Source organism: Podarcis raffonei, chromosome 5 (genome assembly GCF_027172205.1).
Source record: "Podarcis raffonei isolate rPodRaf1 chromosome 5, rPodRaf1.pri, whole genome shotgun sequence".
In the NCBI taxonomy this organism is placed as follows: Eukaryota; Metazoa; Chordata; class Lepidosauria; order Squamata; family Lacertidae; genus Podarcis; species Podarcis raffonei.
This window is the reverse complement of record NC_070606.1, coordinates 86,285,394-86,303,730: the sequence shown is the minus strand read 5'-3', so window position 1 is coordinate 86,303,730 and position 18,337 is coordinate 86,285,394. Positions and strand designations below refer to the sequence as shown.

The window sequence follows — 18,337 nt, the reverse complement described above, 5'->3', positions numbered from 1 at the left end:
GTCTGAGCTGCACTGAATTTTATACATTCATCGACACGGGCTTTCAGTGAATGCATTATGCTCCTGTTAATCCTATTTTGCAAGCTATTAGAATTGTACACAGACTTCATGGCTAGAGACAAGATCATCCTTGTTCATTGCCTATGCTGGCTGGGGCTGATGACATTTGGGAGTCCAACAACATCCAGAAGACAGCAAGTTTCCTACGCCTGCTATACAGGCTCCAAGAGACCAGGTAGGGTCTGATTACTACAATGAGACTCGCTTGCAGCATCCTCTCCTTTTTCACAGTCCCTGCCCTTTTACTCCAAACTATTAGCCATCTATGGACTGGTACAAATGCATCATTTGATTTCTCAAGCCTTGGTGTACTGAATGTGCCATCTTCATTGGCAAGCATTATGTTTCGGTCACTGTTAGCGATGCAGCTGGAACATTTGTGGTTCTTTCAACACTCGCAGTTGCATATTTAGATGTGTGAACCAGACCTCTGGCAGACCTCTTGGCGATCAGCCCCCTCAGGAAAGGCTGACTCCTCTTCCCAGGCACCGGGGCCTCTGGCCGGTGATCTGCCCCTGGCTGGTCTTTGCTCAGTCCAGGGAGATCGGTAATAAGCGACACCTCCCTTTTGGAAGATGCACACTCCCTTTCCCCTTGCATCTCAGCAGAAGAAAGAAAACGGTCTGAAAGTAGTCTAACTCATTCTACTTTATTCCACAGACTGTACACTGTACACGAGCTAGTACAAATCATGTCTGTTCTCTCAGAAGCCTCCGTACAACTCTCTCACTCCTCCTTCGCTGCAACAACAGAAGGTCTCAAGTTACACTGAGAACACAACCTTGAGAACAGTGTAGGACATCCTGTCTCGCGCTCAGTAAACTCAGAAGAATCACATGATGTAAACAATGTGCTGCTATCACGCAGCTGGTGAGCTCTCATATCCCAACAGCAGGCACCCTTCTCATTTAGCATCAGGGCCAAATGTAGTCCTCTAGGCCTCTCTAATCTGGCCACTTCCCGCCGCCCCGCCCCCCCGGTCCTTTAAGGATTTTTGGGTGCCTGAAATGTGCTCTTGGCTGCAGGTATGGGGAAGCTTTGTCCCTACAGATGTTGCTGAGCTACAAGTTCCATTGGCCCCAGCAAGCATGGCGAGTGGTCAGAGGTTCCCCATACCTGCTTGTACCCTTGATAATGCTTCTTCCTTGCCTGGCTGTGTATGTGCAGAGACCAGCCTACCGCACAATGGTAATGTTTATATAAGTCTCTATAAACCAATGTTCCCCAATAACTCACTTTCAAAACACGAGACCAAAATGCCAGAGTTTCTTTGATTTACTTTAGCTGCTGTCCACAATGGTATTAAATGGGATTGAGGAAAAAGCCTGTTACAGTCAAAGCAATAACAGAATGTAGTACTTTACCACTGTAAGACATTATTCTACTTTCCTGTCAAATTATTGTTGTGCTTTTGCTTAGGACTAACTCATAGATCATTCTGGGATGAAGCTTTTTCAAACCACTTGTTCCCTTCAGTTATTTATAGCTAAATGAGCAACAAGAGGAACAAAGAAGGGTTACAAAACAAAGTTTTATTCAGGTCTAAACATTAAAATGTTGCAAATTTATGTACATAATCCCTCAGAAGGGAGTATAAAAGCAGGAGGTGAGCTATATACACACAAACGCCCATGACAAAGTACTTCGGAAATAATTTAAACCAGAGAGGATTCACAACAGCTCCTCAGAATGTCCAGTCTTGGAATTGTTATGGTGCCAGAACTAGTAGTAACATTCCAAGAACCAAAAAAAGCTTTAAGTATTCCCTTCTCTTAAACATGTCTCCATGTTGAGCATCTCAACAGGAAAGCTTGAAACTCCCAAACAAAACTTAGGAGCAATAGATAGAAAGGATGTGTGTAACATACCCCTATATTGCTTACGAAGATGCAACTTTTATAGAACCAAGCTGATCACACTCTTTTAACTACTGTATTTTATTATCAGTAAGTCATGATTTAATGAATATTTTTAAGAGGTCACTCTAGCTTAACAGCCCAAGATTTCTTGATATCACAGGTAAACACTTCAGTTTAGAAACAAAAAGCTCTGTTTATTCAATTATTGCTGCAATAGATTCTAGCTCTCCCAGAGCCTGTGTAGTGTTATAAGAGGGGTCAAACAATGGTTTCTTAAAAAATATATTCATGTACAAAAGACAAATGAGTTCTACAAAGTAAAACATCTTTATAAATATTAAATAGCTAAGTAAGGTCTACTATAAATCTAAGAACAGGTTTTTTAAAAGTCCAAAACCATTTTTAAAAGTGACACCAAAAAAATTCAAAAACATTCATATCAAATATGCATACACTACAGTATGCTTTTTTCAAGAAGATGGTTAGCTGTTGCAGTCATATTGTGAAGAAATGGGCCCGGAATATTTTGCAGAAGAAAGACACAGCCCATTTGTGCTAACAGCAACTTAGTACTATCAGGTCTTAACAAAATTCCACCCAAATTTAAGGTTTTGGTGTGTTTTTTAAATTCCCTCATCAGAAAAGCAAGTGGCTGGAGAAAATGGTGTGGAAAAGAAGATACAACCATAACTAACCCCATGCACAACTCCCGCACTATACAAAGATGATCAACTCCAGCAGCTGATCACCTGTTTGGGGGAAACTGGTGTCAAACTCATAGATGCAACCCACATTCTCTTCTCCCAACCATGTCAAAAGAGTTGTTAAGTGCTTTAAGTAGAGTGGAGGTTAAGAGTATCCCCAAAAGCAGATACAGGTGAACAACCTGCTGCTGTGCTGAAGTCTTTGCATTGTGGCCTAAGAGGACAGAACTTGGGCTGCTACAAGATGGTCTTATCTGACATGCGCTGCAACCTCTTTTGAAGCTGTGGAAGCAAGGGTCAGAGGCTATTGAGGATTCTGCATACCTTTTGGATTTACTAGGCAAGCATGCATATCAGGCATGGTTTCTGAAGCATCCTAGGGGGAATTTCTAGCTCGAATAGGAACATAGGAAGCTGGCTAATATCATTGGTCCATCTAGCTCAGTGTTGTCTACACTGACTGGCAGTGGCTCTAAAGGATTTTGGACAGTTCTTTCCCAGCCCTCTGGAGATGCTAGGGGTTGAACCTGGGACCTTTTGCATGCAAAACACGGGCTCCACCACTAAGCTACAGCCTTTCTCTCCAAATATAAACCCCCCTCCGACCACAGAGAAATGCTTGCAGACAGCTTCAAACCATTCACCCATTTATCTCGGTTTCACTCATGCCAAAATGTCACCTAATATCTTGAAAACATGGGCAAGACAATCAGATGGCAAAGAGTATGTTTTGCATATTAAACCAGGTTCAATAGCTGGCCTGCAGTTAGACAGAAGCTGCAGCGATGATAAAGGGCTCTTGCTACTTGCTTGCCAGGCTAGAGGAACCACTGGGAAGATGTCGGGTGAAATAGCTCCTTGTATTCCGATGTTGGAATTTGGTGACCTTTCTACAGAAATGCGTTTAATTTGGGTGGCCTACATGCGGCCCTATTCCAGGGGACACCACTAACCCGTCCCAAACAGATCTTGGATTTTATCTCTTTCCCAGCTGGTTGCTTCAAGACCCTTCAGTGCCAAACTGGCTCCGTAACAGGCAACGTCATTATTTGTATTCTACCCTGAACTTGCATTTGTTGCACTGGATAAGCTCCAAAACAACTGCATCCTACAAGGGTGCTTTTCTATCCCATCAGGCCACCTGGCTTGTTGCTTCCTAAACACCCAACAGACTAGGAAGCAGAGCCTATGAAGCAGCACAGTAAATAGTAACTGGCTGAACTACATGATAAAATTGCTTTTTCGACTTAAAAAAAGATCTCATGGGAGATCAAAAAGTTCTTTTGGGTGTTTAGATAGTGTATAACTTGGAACTTTTAAGTGATCTCGTATGGATGCCGACGAACCACTAAAAATAACCATTTATTCCGACACTTCCACTTTGCATACTTAATTCAGAGCACCTCCAGGGAAATTGAGTGAGAATAGGACCATCAATATCTATTAGATACAACAGCTGATAATGCAACCTCCGTATTCAGAGGCAGTATACCTCCAATTATCAAAAGCTAGGAGCAAACAAGGGATAGCCATCTTCATCAGGCCCTGCTGCAGAGCTTAAGAATGTAAGAGCCTGCTGGATCCTTTTCTCAGTGCCTGTGGGAAACCCGCAAGCAGGACCCAAGCACAAGAGTACTTCCCGCTCCTGCAGTTTTCTAGCAACTGGTATTCAAAAATGTTTCTGCCTCTGATCATGGATACAGAGCATAGCCATCGTAGCAAGTAGCCATCAATAGCCTTATTCGTGAATTTCTCCAATCCTCTTTCAAAGCCATTTAAGTTGGTAGCCATCATTGCCTCCTATGGGAGTGAGTTCCATAGTTTAACTATGCGCTGTGTGAGGCACTAACTTTCTTTTATCTGTCCTGAATCTTCCAACATTCAGCTCCACTGGATGTCCACAAACTCTGTAGTGTTATGAGAGAAGCAAAACTTTTCTCCATCCTCTTTCTCCATGCCATGCACCATCTTATAAACTTCTATCATGCCATCTCTTACTTGCCTTTGCACTAAACTAAACAAAAATTCAAATGCTGCAACTTTTCTTCATAGAAGAGTCGCTCTATTCAGCCCTTCCACATTTTCTGAAGCTCTTCCAACTCTACAATATCATTTTGGCAGCGAGGAGACCAGAACTGTACACAGTATGCCAAGCTTCTTGGAAAGCATCTTACTAGCCAAAACTGGGAACAGAATCCTAGACTTGTCGGGATAGTAACTTGCTAGAGCCATCAGACTTCCTCTAAAATATGGACCCAACAAATGTTTTCTGTAGTGCTGTGCAAAAACCTGTCCTCCAGCTTCTCAAAATGTTTCTTACTTGCAAATGAGGCTTCCGTTTTTCTGTCCCTTTTTGCAGGGCACTTTAGAATTTATAATGGGCAGGGGCTTGATTTATCATAGCAAAGTGTGTGTGTGTTTGTTTTCTTCCCATGAAACATTTTGCCAAGACACTACCACTGCCTGCACTCCCCTTAAGCTGCTTTGAGCTTCCTGATCTGAAACAGGCCCCCCTTTCATTGGGGAGGGGGGGCCTTCTGAAGGAAGATTTCCCACTGACACTGCAACAAAACTGACCCTTCTTTCTAAGCCCAGAACTTCAGAAGGCGAGAAATATGAAACCTTGAACGACAAGATGCCGTTACATAAAAGAAAAAGAAGATATTTGCACTGTAAAATGATGAGACAACATGGGCATTTCCATGCCCTACAATACTGAACTTGAAGGCCAAGAACCACTCCATAAGTGTTTCCTAAAAATCATTCAACAGAAAACTAATCCAACATTGGTCGTAACTACAGGAATCTGAATTCCTATATAAAACAGCTGCATATTCGGAAGGTTGTGCGTTTGCTGCAGATCTGCTGAGGAGTGTGAGAAAGGGTCAAAATATGGTGCTGGGTACAGAATCTAGCTTCCTGAGAATCTCAACTTTCATTTCTTCTTGTAAATAAAAAGTTTAAAATCCTTATAGCTATTAAAATACATTCAAAACTGTGTAGGGGGCAACAGCTACAAAAATATCCGGTTAGGGAATTTACTAAAGATTTCCAGGTATTGGGACACAGTTTTAATTCTCACATATAGTTTCTGGCCCTTCCTCATCACTAACCAAAATCTACGCAAAATAGAGAAATCATGCACATCTGCAATCTTCACTTTGCAGAAAGCCAATGTGGTGGACAACACGGATCGAACATCTTGGCTACATAGAATTAGCTTTTGCATGAACAATGAAGGAGACCTCCAGCATGAACTGATAATTCTTAAGGCATGTGTTACTAAAGAAAAAAAGGAAGTATCTATCTTCTAGAAATACAATACAGTGGTACCTTGGGTTAAGTACTTAATTCATTCCGGAGGTCCGTACTTAACCTGAAACTGTTCTTAACCTGAAGCACCGCTTTAAATAATGGGGCCTCCTGCTGCCGCTGCACCGCCACTGCACAATTTCTGTTCTCACCCTGAAGCAAAGTTCTTAACGCAAGGTAATATTTCTGGATTAGCGGAGTCTGTATCCTGAAGCATATGTAACCTGAAGCGTATGTAACCCAAGGTAGCACTGTAATTCTATCCTGATTTTGTTACATGACAAAAAGAATGGCAACCATTGTTCTAGAATAACAAAATAAACAGAAGAAAAACAGGTGCGTTTTCAAATGTCCCTATTTGAAACCCATATGAAGTCCAGCTCAGTAACAGCTTGCATGATTACGTTCCCTTTACCAAAGAAGCTCTCGTGGCCAAAGTTTTTTTGCGAGTTTTCATCATGTGCAGGATGTCAATACAACTGCTGGAGGAAAATAAACTGAGGTTCTGAATAGCCAGTGATGGTAGACCTCAGAAGTGTGTCTGACTGGGGTGACTGGCTATCTGTGACAGGCAACAGAACTTGATGGTCCTCTGTTCCAAAAGGGAGAGGTAATGCTATATCTGAAGGCTTCACATCAGCAGATTCCAGCAAAGGGCTTTTCTCATTTGGAATGGAGTCTTGATCATTGAAGGAATGGTCAAGTGTGATGGGATCCAGGGGGTTCTCAGAACCTGTGAAAGCAAACAGAACTAAAATTGCGTTCATTGCTAAAAGTTGTGCACAGGAAGAGAAGATATGATTTCCCCCTGCAAACGATTCAAGGACACTCACTACTATTTACTAGTCTTCAAGCCTTCATAGATGTTTATTGTAAACCTGAAAACAAAACTGATAACTGGGATTTAAAGTTCACAGTTGGGCTACAAGAACTATCAGCAAAATTTGATAACTGAATGGCTGATGGCCCTGACTTCAGGGACTAATCTCATTACAGATTTGGGTGGAGGGAGAGAGAATCTCAGAACCACCACCTCAAAACCAATATTTTCATTATGACAGAATTTGGTACTAGATTAGCTCATTTCAGGTATCTGCCCTCTAAAGCCAAGTGCCTTACATGACAGGTAGTAGGGTACTGTATTTTTCGCCCTATAGGGCGCACCGGCCCATAGGGCACACCTAGTTTTTTGGGGAGGAAATAAAGGGGGAATTTTTTCCCCCCAGGCGCAGGGCTGGGGCCTGAGCTTCCCCGGACCCCAGCCCCCAGAACAGGCTGCTATCCGGCTTGTGGTGGAGAGAAGCGCTGCTTTCCCCCACCGCCAGCCTCCAAACCAGGTCGGGGAACAGCAGGAAGGCGGCACTCCGCCTCCCCGCTGTCCCCCGAGCTTGTGGGGCTGGTGGTGGGGAGAAGCGCTGCTTTCCCCCCACCAGCCTCCAAATCAGGCCGGGGAACAGCGGGAAGGCGGCGCTCCGCCTCCCCGCTGTCCCCCGAGCTTGTGGGGCTGGCGGTGGGGAGAAGTGCTGCTTTCCCCACCGCCAGCCTCCAAACCAGGTCGAGTTTGGGGGCTGCTATCCGCAAGCCTGGGGAGCCCGTGGGAACTCCTGCCGGGCTTCCCAGGCTTGCGGATATCTGCCCGAAGACTGTGGCGCGCTGCTTAGCGGATTGCTTCCTGAAGCCTGCATTCGCCCCATAGGACGCACACACATTTCCCCTTCATTTTTGGAGGGGGAAAAGTGCATCCTATAGGGCGAAAAATACGGTACCTAAACATGTACCTAGGCAGGCTCAGCAATGCCATTCCTTCATCACTTTACTAACGTACAGAGCTGACACTCTTGACAAAGGGTAGCAGGTCTCCCATTGGCAGCACTTTGGAGCCTAGGTTAACCACGGAGAATACTGAGGCGCAGTCCAAAGAATCCACCATTTTAGTGTGGCTAAGTCTTTGGATAGCATTGCTGAACAGCTAACCTTTTTACCTATGATTAGTAGATATTAGTTCTTAAATAACCAGCACTTACCCGCATGAACCTTTGCTTTGTGTTTCTTTAGGTTTTTTATATCTGTGTAGGAGTTTCCACACAGCTCACAGATAAATGGTCTTTCACCTTCAACAAAAATTGTCAATTAGACTTCATAGATGTGCAGTGCAATCCTAGGATCTGAACCAGGGCTTCCCACAACCAAAAACAAGTTTCTATAGCCACTGCATCTCAAACTCCACCCAGGTTTCTATGGCAAAGTTGCTTAAGGCTGTTCTACATGTTTGGGAAATAACAAGTTACAAAGTGACTTCGATCCTCAGGCATAAGGCTTTTCGGTTTCTTCAAAACTGGTGTCCAATATCAGAGGACAAGAGCACATTTAATGTGGAAAGGCTATCATTTCACAATTCTTTATTAGAGAATTACATATAAAGATCATAATCCCCAGTTCACATACATATAGGAAGCTCCCTTATACAAAGACTGTTGGTCCACCTAGCTCAGAATTGTCTACACTGACTGGCAGAAGCTCCAGGATTTCAGGCAGAAGTTTCTCCCAACCCTGCCTGGAGATGTCAGGAATTGAACCTAGGAACTCCTCCTTGCAAGGCAGATGTTCTGCCTCTAAGTTATGGCCCTTCTAATACAGACAGACAATTAGAAAGGCAGGTAGGAGGATCATGCTAATTGAAACTAGATGATGTGTAGTATACTATCATTTAACTATTTGACATTAAATGACTTTGAGTATGCACATACCTGCATACAAGGCATGGAAAAGGTAAGAGGGAGGAGCACGTCTGAGAACTAACCTGTATGGGACCGAAAATGCTTGCTGAGCTCTCCTGAAGAAATGAAGCTTTTGCTACAAATTCCACATATATAAGGTTTCTCTCCTATAGTGAAAAAGAAGTGGATGAACTCAGTACACGACCTAGCAACAATGAATGTGAAGACATCATGAAATCTCAAGTGTATGGACACACTTCAGTCTCCCCTATTAGTAGACATGGATGCGGGTAGCACTGTGGTCTAAACCATTGAGCCCCTTGGGCTCACCAGTTGGAAGGTCTGATTGATATACATCGCACATACATCCACCCAGACTAGCAGCAGTTCTAAAGCAGCTCTGAGATTTTGCCTAAGCTTCGTTCACGGGAGATTTCTAGGAAATCATGCATGCAAAGCATGCGTTCTTTTGCTGAGCTCTGCTGTTGACCTCAAACACCTCATTTAACATCTAAAGCATCTGGTATTCTCAAACAGTCTATCTCCACCTTTTAAGCTTTTAAGATCAGGTGTGTTCAAAGCGGCATGGTTGCAAACTGAAAGCTGGGCTTATCACGGTGTTCTGTTCAGCAGGCAATAAAGCAGGCAAGAACAGATCAACTCATTTACAATTTGCAGATTTTCTTGCCTATTGCGCTGCCCTACAAAGCCATATTCTTCCCTTTCCATATCTATAGCACTCCATGCAAACTTGGTTGCGCCATCTCTCTCATGTCTTCCACTTTGGATCTCACCTGTATGCTTTCTTGAATGAGTGATGAGGGAACTCGAGACTGCAAAGGCTTTCCCACAGGTGTCACAGACATACGGCTTTTCTCCCGTATGTCGCCGCACATGATATGTCAGTGTGCTTGCCTGTGCAAATCGCTGCCCACATCTATCGCAGACATATGGCTTTTCTCCACTGTGCTTCCTTAAAGGAAAGGAGCTGGTTAGATTCTATTGGTGCACCAATTGGTTTCCCTGGACAACAGCCCTATTAAAACAGTCAAAGAACACATGCAGGCATAAATAGCAAAAGGGATGTCAGGCTGCACAGGCTAGCTCCAGTGTTCCATGTTCCAGTTGGCTCTACCCCCAACTTTCCTGCATTGACCAGGAAGGTCCGAAGGGGGGTTGTGTGCTCAGGTGAATGTACTTAAGAGTCCTCCCCTTGAATGGGAACCCCTGCATTATCAGGATTTGTGACCATGGGAAGGATTATCCACACACTCAGCTGAAAGCAGGAAGTATCCGCCTTCAGACTTTCCCGTTCAGTGTGGGAAGGTCAGAGAGGGGACAAGGAAACTACGGGTACAGATGGTGTGCATGCACACAGCCTGTGCCCCCTTCACATTGTATACCCATATGCATTCTCTGAATGCATTGGGGGGGGGACTAATCTCCCTAACTTAAGCTGTCAGTTTCAGATGAAGTCCTTTTACTCACCTGGCATGAATCTTCAGGTTGCTAGAGGTTGCAAACTGCAGGTTGCAGGCATCACACTTGTACGGTTTCTCCTCCCCATGATGCATGCGGCTGTGGAAAACCAGCTGGCATTTTTGAGCAAAGCCTTTGTCGCAGAGTTCACATTTGTATGGCTTTTCACCTGTGTAGAGAATTGAGCTGCTTGCTTTAGCAGTGTCTTGTGAAGGATGAGGTTTTTCAGATGAGAAGTGATAGCAAACCGGAGGATGGGGGCAAAAGGTTCGGAATAAAGGGAAAGTATGTCAAAGACTACTCGACCGTGTCTAAATTTAAGCTGGTAGGGCCGTAAATAACTATTCCAAACCAGCCAACCATTAATGTTAGATAGTGTGGCACAGCAGCTGGCATCTCAGGATGTCCCTGGTTCAAGACTCACCTCTGCCATGAACTCACTAAGTAGCCTTTTTTCAATGTTTAGCAAACAATTGGAAATCGACATCTATAACTGGTGACAGATGAAATGCTGATATTACTCTGGATGACTGAAAAAATAATGTAGATGCTAGGAGACTTCTTCACACACACACACACACACACGAAAAATAAGCAATGGCAAATGTTCAGGAGCTCTAGGTACTGTCTTTTTAAGTTAGAATCCTTCCCATTTTGACCATTTTCAGATAACACATTTATCCCATGGTGTCTCAGGGTCACCATCAATGTATGTATGGCAGCTATCTAAGTGTTCCTTTAATTTCATAAGCAGTTGTTTCCCCGATTAAAAGGCATATAAATATAGCCTTGGGTTCCTTTGGGAGAATCAGCAAGATATAAATTTAATAAATAATCACTGCCACATTTGAATTCCTAAAATGCACCATGTTCTCCAAGACTAAAAAGAAACAAAGAAAGAGTCCGCTTTGATGGGCTTATTAGCTTATTGATGATTCCACCAGAAATACCTGTTCAAAAGCAAATGTCACCAGTGGTTACCACAGGATGAAAGGAAATGTAGGAAGTTCACATTATTATTTTTATTCTAAGTGTATATGAGAAAAGTATGGAAGTGGGGACTACATACTTCTCGGTAGAGTCTTCTCGGTAGTGGCGCCCACCCTGCGGAATGCCCTCCCTTCAGATGTCAAGGAAATAGGCAACTATTTGACTTTTAGAAGACATCTGAAGGCAGCCCTGTTTAGGGAAGTTTTTAATGTTTGATGTTGTTGCTTTTCTTATTCATAATATTCTGTTGGGAGCCACCCAGAGTGGCTGGGGAAACCCAGCCAGATGGGCGGGGTATGAAGAATATTATTATTATTATTATTATTATTATTATTATATTGCAGCTCCCACAGCAAACAGTTTAAAAAGACTACCAAAAAGGTAAACACTAAAAACGATTGTCTCTTAAATTCTTTTGTGGCAAATGGTAAACTTAATGCTTAAACCAGAGCTGGCCAACATAACTTGTGTGTCACCAAGCTGAGCACATCACCATAGTTGTGTACTGATGCCTGGCAGAGGTATGTTAACACTGCTGCCTTTGTAGTTGCAGCTGGCCACCAAGAAATTGTGTATCAAGCCAGCAGCAGTAACGTGCCACACATGGCTGCTTGGTCACAAGTCTGCAGGCTTGTACTGTAGGCAAAAAAAAATGAATATGGTTTATGGTGTACAGTCACACGATCCATGCCTAATATGGTTAATGAACAAATGAAACTGACCTATACTGAGCAAAACCATTGTTTCATCTGTTACTGTACACCACGGGTGTCAAACACAAGGCCTGCGGGCCGAATCTGGCCCGCCAGACCTCGTCATGTGGCCCGTGTAGCCGCCGCCGGCCACCAGCCTTCACCTTTTATTCTCGCTTTTTTTTTTTTTTACACAAGAAAGCCGCCTCTTCAGCGCATGCGCGGCAGCCTACAAGCCAGAGAACGTCTGCCCTCTAGCGGCGCCGGCCGTTCTACACAGGAAACCTCCACTTTACATGCATTCCTACAGATACAACCGGCCCTTTGAGGGTGACCAAACTGCTGATGCGGCCCCCGATGAATTTGAGTTTGACACCCCTGCTGTACACTCATAGACCCTGGCTCACCTAAGTTTCAGACCGGAGTATTCCACAGCCCTACTTAGATATGTCAGGAATCGACCTTATGCATGCAGAGCATGTGCTCTATCACACAGATATGGCCCTTTATGGTTTGAATAAATGAGCAAGCTATGGGTATTTGTAACTTGATGTGGAAGAAAGTAGTCCCCTGCAATGCCAGTGTAGAAAAAAAAATCTTAAAAAATGGTAATTGTACAAATTTGATAACAGCTAAAAATAAAACACTGGCAGTAAAGAATATTCCACTCACAATATTGCCATGATCATTCAAAAGCAACTATCAACCCACAATACTGAAGAAGGGAAAGCAACTTCTCTGGGAGAGAATGAGGGTCTTTCTGCTGACTTTCACAAGAGGCAACTCCCAACACAAAGCAAGGAGCCTACCTGTATGGGTTCTTACATGTGTTTTCAGCTGGTTGCACTGCGTAAAGGCCTTCCCACACAGCTGGCACACGTACGGCTTGACTCCTTTGTGGATCCTCATGTGCCGCCTCAGACTGCTAGCTTCGGAAAACACCTTGCCACAGGTGTTACACACTGGCTTGGCCTTGGGGTATTTCGGGTCCAGTTCCTCTCCCGAGCTTTCCAGCTGGTAAGAGTTCTTGTCACTGGCGATGTTGGACAAGCAGTGCTCCTTCAAAGCACAATCCTGCTGCGTTTTACCCCGTTTGGACTTCATAGTCATCGTCTGGACAAGGATCTCCTGCGCAGCAAAGGTTTCACTCTCCACCACAGGCGTAAGCTGCAGCTCAGAATTATCCCCACCTTGGGCAGCTTGCTCCGTGATCTCTGTGGCGAGCTTATTTGCATCTAAAAACATCTCCACTGCAGAGTTCTCTGCAGCATCACTTGGATATTGTGCTGGCTTGTTTGGCAGGTTTTTGGGAGAGCTGAAGGCCTTCTTTCGCTTTTTGGTTTGAACAGATTTTTTCCCTGTGGTTGCTATTAAGACTGGGGACTGCACCGTGTCCACTGAAGGGGCATCCAATCTCTCTTGGCTGTTATAGTCACGAAGGGTTAGCAGGCAAGTCTGCTGGTTCAATGCAATATTCCCAGTGATACTAGAAATTTCTGTAGAAGAGGGATTAGCAATAAAAGCAAAGTCTTCCATCTTTATTTTACATTTAGTGACCACCTCCTCCACTTTGAGATAGTCGGCAGCCTGATGTATTTCTTTAACATTCCAGCTGCAAGGGAAAAAGGTTAAATGGGAATGTACCAGCTGAAGAAAATAGGCTGTCTTATAGAATTAGTATAAATACTAAGTGGATAAAAACTGATGAAGTTTGAAATCAGATTTTTATAATTTAGACTGGAATTTTCCATCTTTTAAAAAAATTCAAATGTATTACATATTCCTTTAAAAATAATCTAGTTTAAAAGCTGAATTTAATAGCGTTTTAATCAACCACTGCTCTTTTCCAGCGTGGTGCTGTGGTTGAACATCTAATTCAGGTTCTGAGACTCAGGTTCAGATCCCACTATCCAAAAGGTGCCCTGCAGTTTTTAACCTTATATTAGAAACATAAGATTTCCATAATAAAACATGAGAAATAAAGTTAAGAACTTGATTTAAATAAATACATTAAATCCTAGGAAAGGTGTTAGGTATGAGCCACTACATCTCAAGACCACAGTCAGTAATGCTAAAATTTTGAAAATGATCAAGTGTTTGTATTTTGAAACTGGTCAAAACTAAAGGACAGGTAACATTGGTCTCACCCACAGGTTCGTTGCTGCTGCACAAAAGACCCCTTAAGCCCATTTCCTTCACAACTGGGACATCAACTGAAATTCATGAAAAGCCCCACCCCTCCTTTCACAATTTCCCTGTGTCTTGACTCAGGCAAGAATAGTCTTTGCAAAAGCCTCTAATTCTGCTTACCTTTTCTGTCACCTCAGTGACCCCTTACTTCTTATAACTTTTGCCTTTGCCTCAGGATGCATGGAAGAAAATGGCTGATATGCATAGTGGAAAGGAGAGTAATAAAAAAAGTAAGGTCAATGACTCCTAGATGGTTAAGTCCAGTCAAAGGCAACTATGGGGTGCAGCACCCATCTCGCTTCAGGACGAGGGAGCAGACGTTTTCCAAATCATGTGACCAGCATGACTAAACCACTTCTGACACAGCAAAACACCGTGAAAGAAGCTGGAGTGCATGGAAACACCGTTTACCTTCCTGCCGCAGTGTGGATTCAAACTGCCAACCTTCTGATCAGCAGGCCCAAGAGGCTCAGTGGTTTAGACCACAGTGCCACCTGTGTCCCTGGGGAGGGAGGGTGTGGAAATAGGGAACATCTTTAATCAGCTGCTTGCAATGCAACAACTGAGGTTGCAGTATAATACTAAAACAGAGGCAGTGCAGGCCCGAGATGATCACAGTCCAATGGGAACTGTATTCTGTGTAAATTGCAGGCACGGGAAGTAAGGGGCTGAAGCCCCCCCAAACCAGGGTCATGATCTGGATCTGGTGGATCATACTGGTTATTTCTGAAAGAAAAATAATGCACTCAAGGGCATCACTTATAGTTTAGCCCTCAGTTCCCTTCCATTTGCTATTTATATCCCTCTGGGGGGGCAAGGGAGAGCTAGGGTGAGAAACTGTTCCCGTAAATAATCTCTGGCAAAACTAGAATTAGTGTTTGCCTCCTTTTATGTTATAATATTGGCCTATGAAACAGTTACTCCCTTGAATGAGGAGCCTGAAACCACAGCGACATCACCTATCAGGTGGGTGGTATTATCCTAGCATATCCTAGTTGTATTTTCTGACCTCTTTGTCCTCGCTCCATTTGTGACATGTCTACTTAAATCGCAAGCCGTCAGGCAGCAACCTGTCTTTTTAGTTCTCTGTGAATGTCTTATTTTGAATACTCTGCAGACAAATGCCCAGCCTTATTGTATTACCTGTCAAGGTTTAAATCTCCTGTATATATGAACTCCAGAAGTTTCTGAAATCCATCAGCCTTCACTTGATTCTGATCCAAAAATATGTTACTCTCCGAAGTATCCCTGTAAAAAGCCCCAAAGTACTCGCTAAAGGAAGCCAGAACATTTCGGTGAGCTTTAAACTGGCATTCACCAATAACGATGGTGCAGTCACAAAGGAAGCCCACCTCTCGCTGTTTGTTCAGTCTCTCCAGAAGGTGCTCACAGTGATGGGAATACTGCATTTTGGGTATTGAGACACAGCTTCCTTGCTTTGGTCTGAGAAGGCAAAGGAACATATTTAGTATCAGTATGCCAGGCTCAGAATAGAATATAGATTCACTATAGTTCCCACTCAACAATCTTAAACTTTTAAGCAATCCTGCGCTTAAGGACAAATTATATGAATAGCATCACATGCAGTGAGTTTTCCTGTTACTTGCCACTAAAACCAGATTATTAAATTTTACAGACTGGTTTGGGTCACAACTATCATTTTTATATGATAGCTTACTGAAAATTTGATGTCCCTCATTTCAGTGGGATTTTTTTTGTCCCAGACTGCATCATGTAGGCCTTGTATACTCTGACAAGAATGGAAGATTAGTATCTCATAGCTATTTTCCATATTTAAAAATTCCTTCCAGTAGCACCTCAGAGACCAACTAAGTTTGTTATTGGTATGAGCTTTTTGTGTGCATGCACATGAAAGCTCATACCAATAACAAACTTAGTTGGTCTCTGAGGTGCTACTGGAAGGAATTTTTTTATTTCGTTTCGACGACAGCAGACCAACACGGCTACCTACCTGTAACTAGAACTATTATCCATAGTTATTATCATACAGCATGTAGTTCCTACAAAGAAGGCACATCCATAAAGAAAATAATATTGCATCCAAATATAAATTGCTAGGATAAAGCTCCAATCGGATTCAAATCTGCATGGATATGCTGCATATAGAACACACATATTTACAGGTGTGTTAGATGTAGTTTCCAGTTCAGAATAACTGACTGTAGGTAAGCTACTCTGGGAGGCTTTTCAGCTGAACAGTGGGGTACAAATGCTCAAAATAAGTAATCTTAAGTACTTCCTAAATAGAACTTTTGTAAAATATGAATTGGGCTCCAATTCAACAATCCCCAAAGACAAAAAGAAATCCAGTATGTAACTATTCTGGAGTGTTCACAGACCACTGCCTTTGTCTGAAACTACACACTCAAACCACCAGGGATATTTTAACTCTCCTTCAGTATACACAATCACTTATATCAATTGGGGTGGGGAGAGAGAAGAATCCTTTATCTTTCTGGGGTTTTGCCGCTCTTTCAACACTTGAACATAAAAACAACACAGAAGTTGGAATGAGTTCAAGAGTCATTATGCCACGTATATTATGCCCAAAGATTTAGACCTTGGTGCCAGCTCCCTATTAATCGCTCTCCCTTTACCCAACTATCTACATACAGTACATACATCATTATCACCAACCTTCCAGCCTTCTCAGTCCAACCAAGCGCAAGTCTGTCAAGGATGGTTACCGACACCCCCCAATAACCTCAGCCAGCCTACTCCTGAAAACTTACATCAATTCTACCACCCATTTAGCACATCATTTTCCTCCCATACTGTAGAGTGGAGAGCAATGTGGTCCAATCCTGTTACCATCACAACTGAACTATAAATTTCAGCCTGCTCAGCTAGCAGGTAAATTCCTCCCAGCTTGCTTAGATGACCCCTAAGCCATAGCTGTCAATGTTTCCCTTTTTTAAAGGGAAATCCCCTTATTCCAAATAAGATTCCTCGCAAGAAAAGGGAAAAGTTGACAACTATGCCCTAAGCGTGTACACAACTGCACTTGCATGTTGTAATCTTACACCAACTATGAAGCTTCCCAACAAGCTCACTCAGCGCTTTGGGGGCAGCAGTCAAGATTGTACCACTGTGTTCAGTGGCTCCTGTTCCTTATTAATTCTTTTTTGCAAATCACTTGGAGGGGTTTGGCGGGTATGTTTGTCTGACCAATCCACCGGTTATAAATTGGATGAAATAGATATAATCGTGCTTAGGATGGCAGCTCTACTTCCCAGAATCATAGAGCTGAAAGGGACCCCGACGGTCACCTAGTCCAACCCCCTCCAAACGGAAAAAGGAATCTTTTTGTCCGACATGGGGTTCAAAACACAACTCTGAGATTAAGAGCGTCAGGCTCTACCGACTGATCTACCCCAGGCTCGGGACAGACGCTTGCCAACGAACGGACTGCGGGCGAGGAGCGCCCCTTTCCACCCGCCCCGCAGATTTGACTCTATGAGGACCACTCCGCACATTTACTGGCCCAGCCCTGCCCCGCCCCCGCCGCCCTCTGCGCTGCCCCATTCCTCCTGCACTTCGTCGAGGCAGCCCTCCCTATACACCTCCTGTATATCTTTCCTCGCATAAAAACACCCTTTCTCTCCACTACCCGAACCCGCCCCCCCCCGCGCCAGATTGGTCCCGTCCAACCGCCCATTCTTCCCTCCCCTCAGAACTACTAGGGGGAAACACACCTGGAGAGGGGCAGGGGTGGGGTGGGGGGATGGGGGACGCGGAACCTTGTTCACCTCAGTCCGCCATTTTATGATGACGCGACCCGCACCGGCAGCCGAAATCTCACTTCCGTTCTCAAATGAACTCCGGCAACTAAAGAGTGGCGGCGGGAGGGGCGGGAAAAAAAAATAAGGTGGAAATGGAGGGCGGGGCCGAATTAGGTTCCGGCCGGGAAGTTCTTCCCTCCCACCTCCCCTGACAAAACTACCTTTCCCATGATGCCTAGCACCAAAAATGAACTCTGCCAGCGGCCGAGTTTTTCCTCAGCGTGAGGGGAAATGTAGTTCCTAGGTGGCTCGCCAAGGTTAACTGCTTGGGTGCCAAGGACAGGATGAAATGAGAACGGATTGGAATAGGCTTTGTTAGGAAGTAGGTTGTAGCAGCAGAGCACGCAAAGGAATGTCCCCTCACCCGCAAAGCTGCATAAGATAATTTCCCAACATTTATTGCGGTTTTTATGCTGAAAGCCCTGCAATGCTGGGCAGAAGAGGGAAATAAATAAATCAAAATCCCGAGACTGGGCTGCCATCAAGATATATAACGGCCACTTAAATGCTGTTTTGCAGGAAATGTGATTC

The 18,337-nt window shown here is 43.9% G+C and overlaps 1 protein-coding gene across 6 annotated transcripts; it reads right to left on the bottom strand.

The window, feature by feature from the left end:
* Positions 1-5,145: 5,145 nt before the first annotated feature.
* MYNN (myoneurin) lies at positions 5,146-17,872 on the bottom strand. Of its 6 annotated transcripts, none has more exons than XM_053390495.1 (8): positions 17,774-17,872; positions 15,147-15,446; positions 12,623-13,425; positions 10,141-10,336; positions 9,447-9,625; positions 8,736-8,819; positions 7,960-8,046; positions 5,146-6,668 (listed from the first exon to the last, which is right to left on the bottom strand). In XM_053390495.1, the coding sequence occupies exons 2-8, from the start codon at positions 15,410-15,412 to the stop codon at positions 6,406-6,408; spliced, it is 1,878 nt and encodes a 625-aa protein (XP_053246470.1). In that variant the 5' UTR covers positions 15,413-15,446; positions 17,774-17,872; the 3' UTR covers positions 5,146-6,405. The 6 variants fall into 6 exon arrangements, with proteins under 6 accessions (XP_053246470.1, XP_053246469.1, XP_053246467.1 ...); XM_053390494.1 differs by having other exon boundaries at positions 17,720-17,808; XM_053390492.1 differs by lacking the exon at positions 17,774-17,872 and adding an exon at positions 16,647-17,108.
* Positions 17,873-18,337: the final 465 nt, after the last annotated feature.

Excerpts from the sequence above, each read along its gene's own strand:
- MYNN (XM_053390492.1), bottom strand. Across the intron at positions 10,337-12,622 it reads ACATGTAAGAACCCATACAG|ACACTGCTAAAGCAAGCAGC; the intron begins GTAGGCTCCTTG and ends ATCCTTCACAAG. Across the intron at positions 8,047-8,735 it reads GCATTTTCGGTCCCATACAG|GTGAAAGACCATTTATCTGT; the intron begins GTTAGTTCTCAG and ends TTTTTGTTGAAG.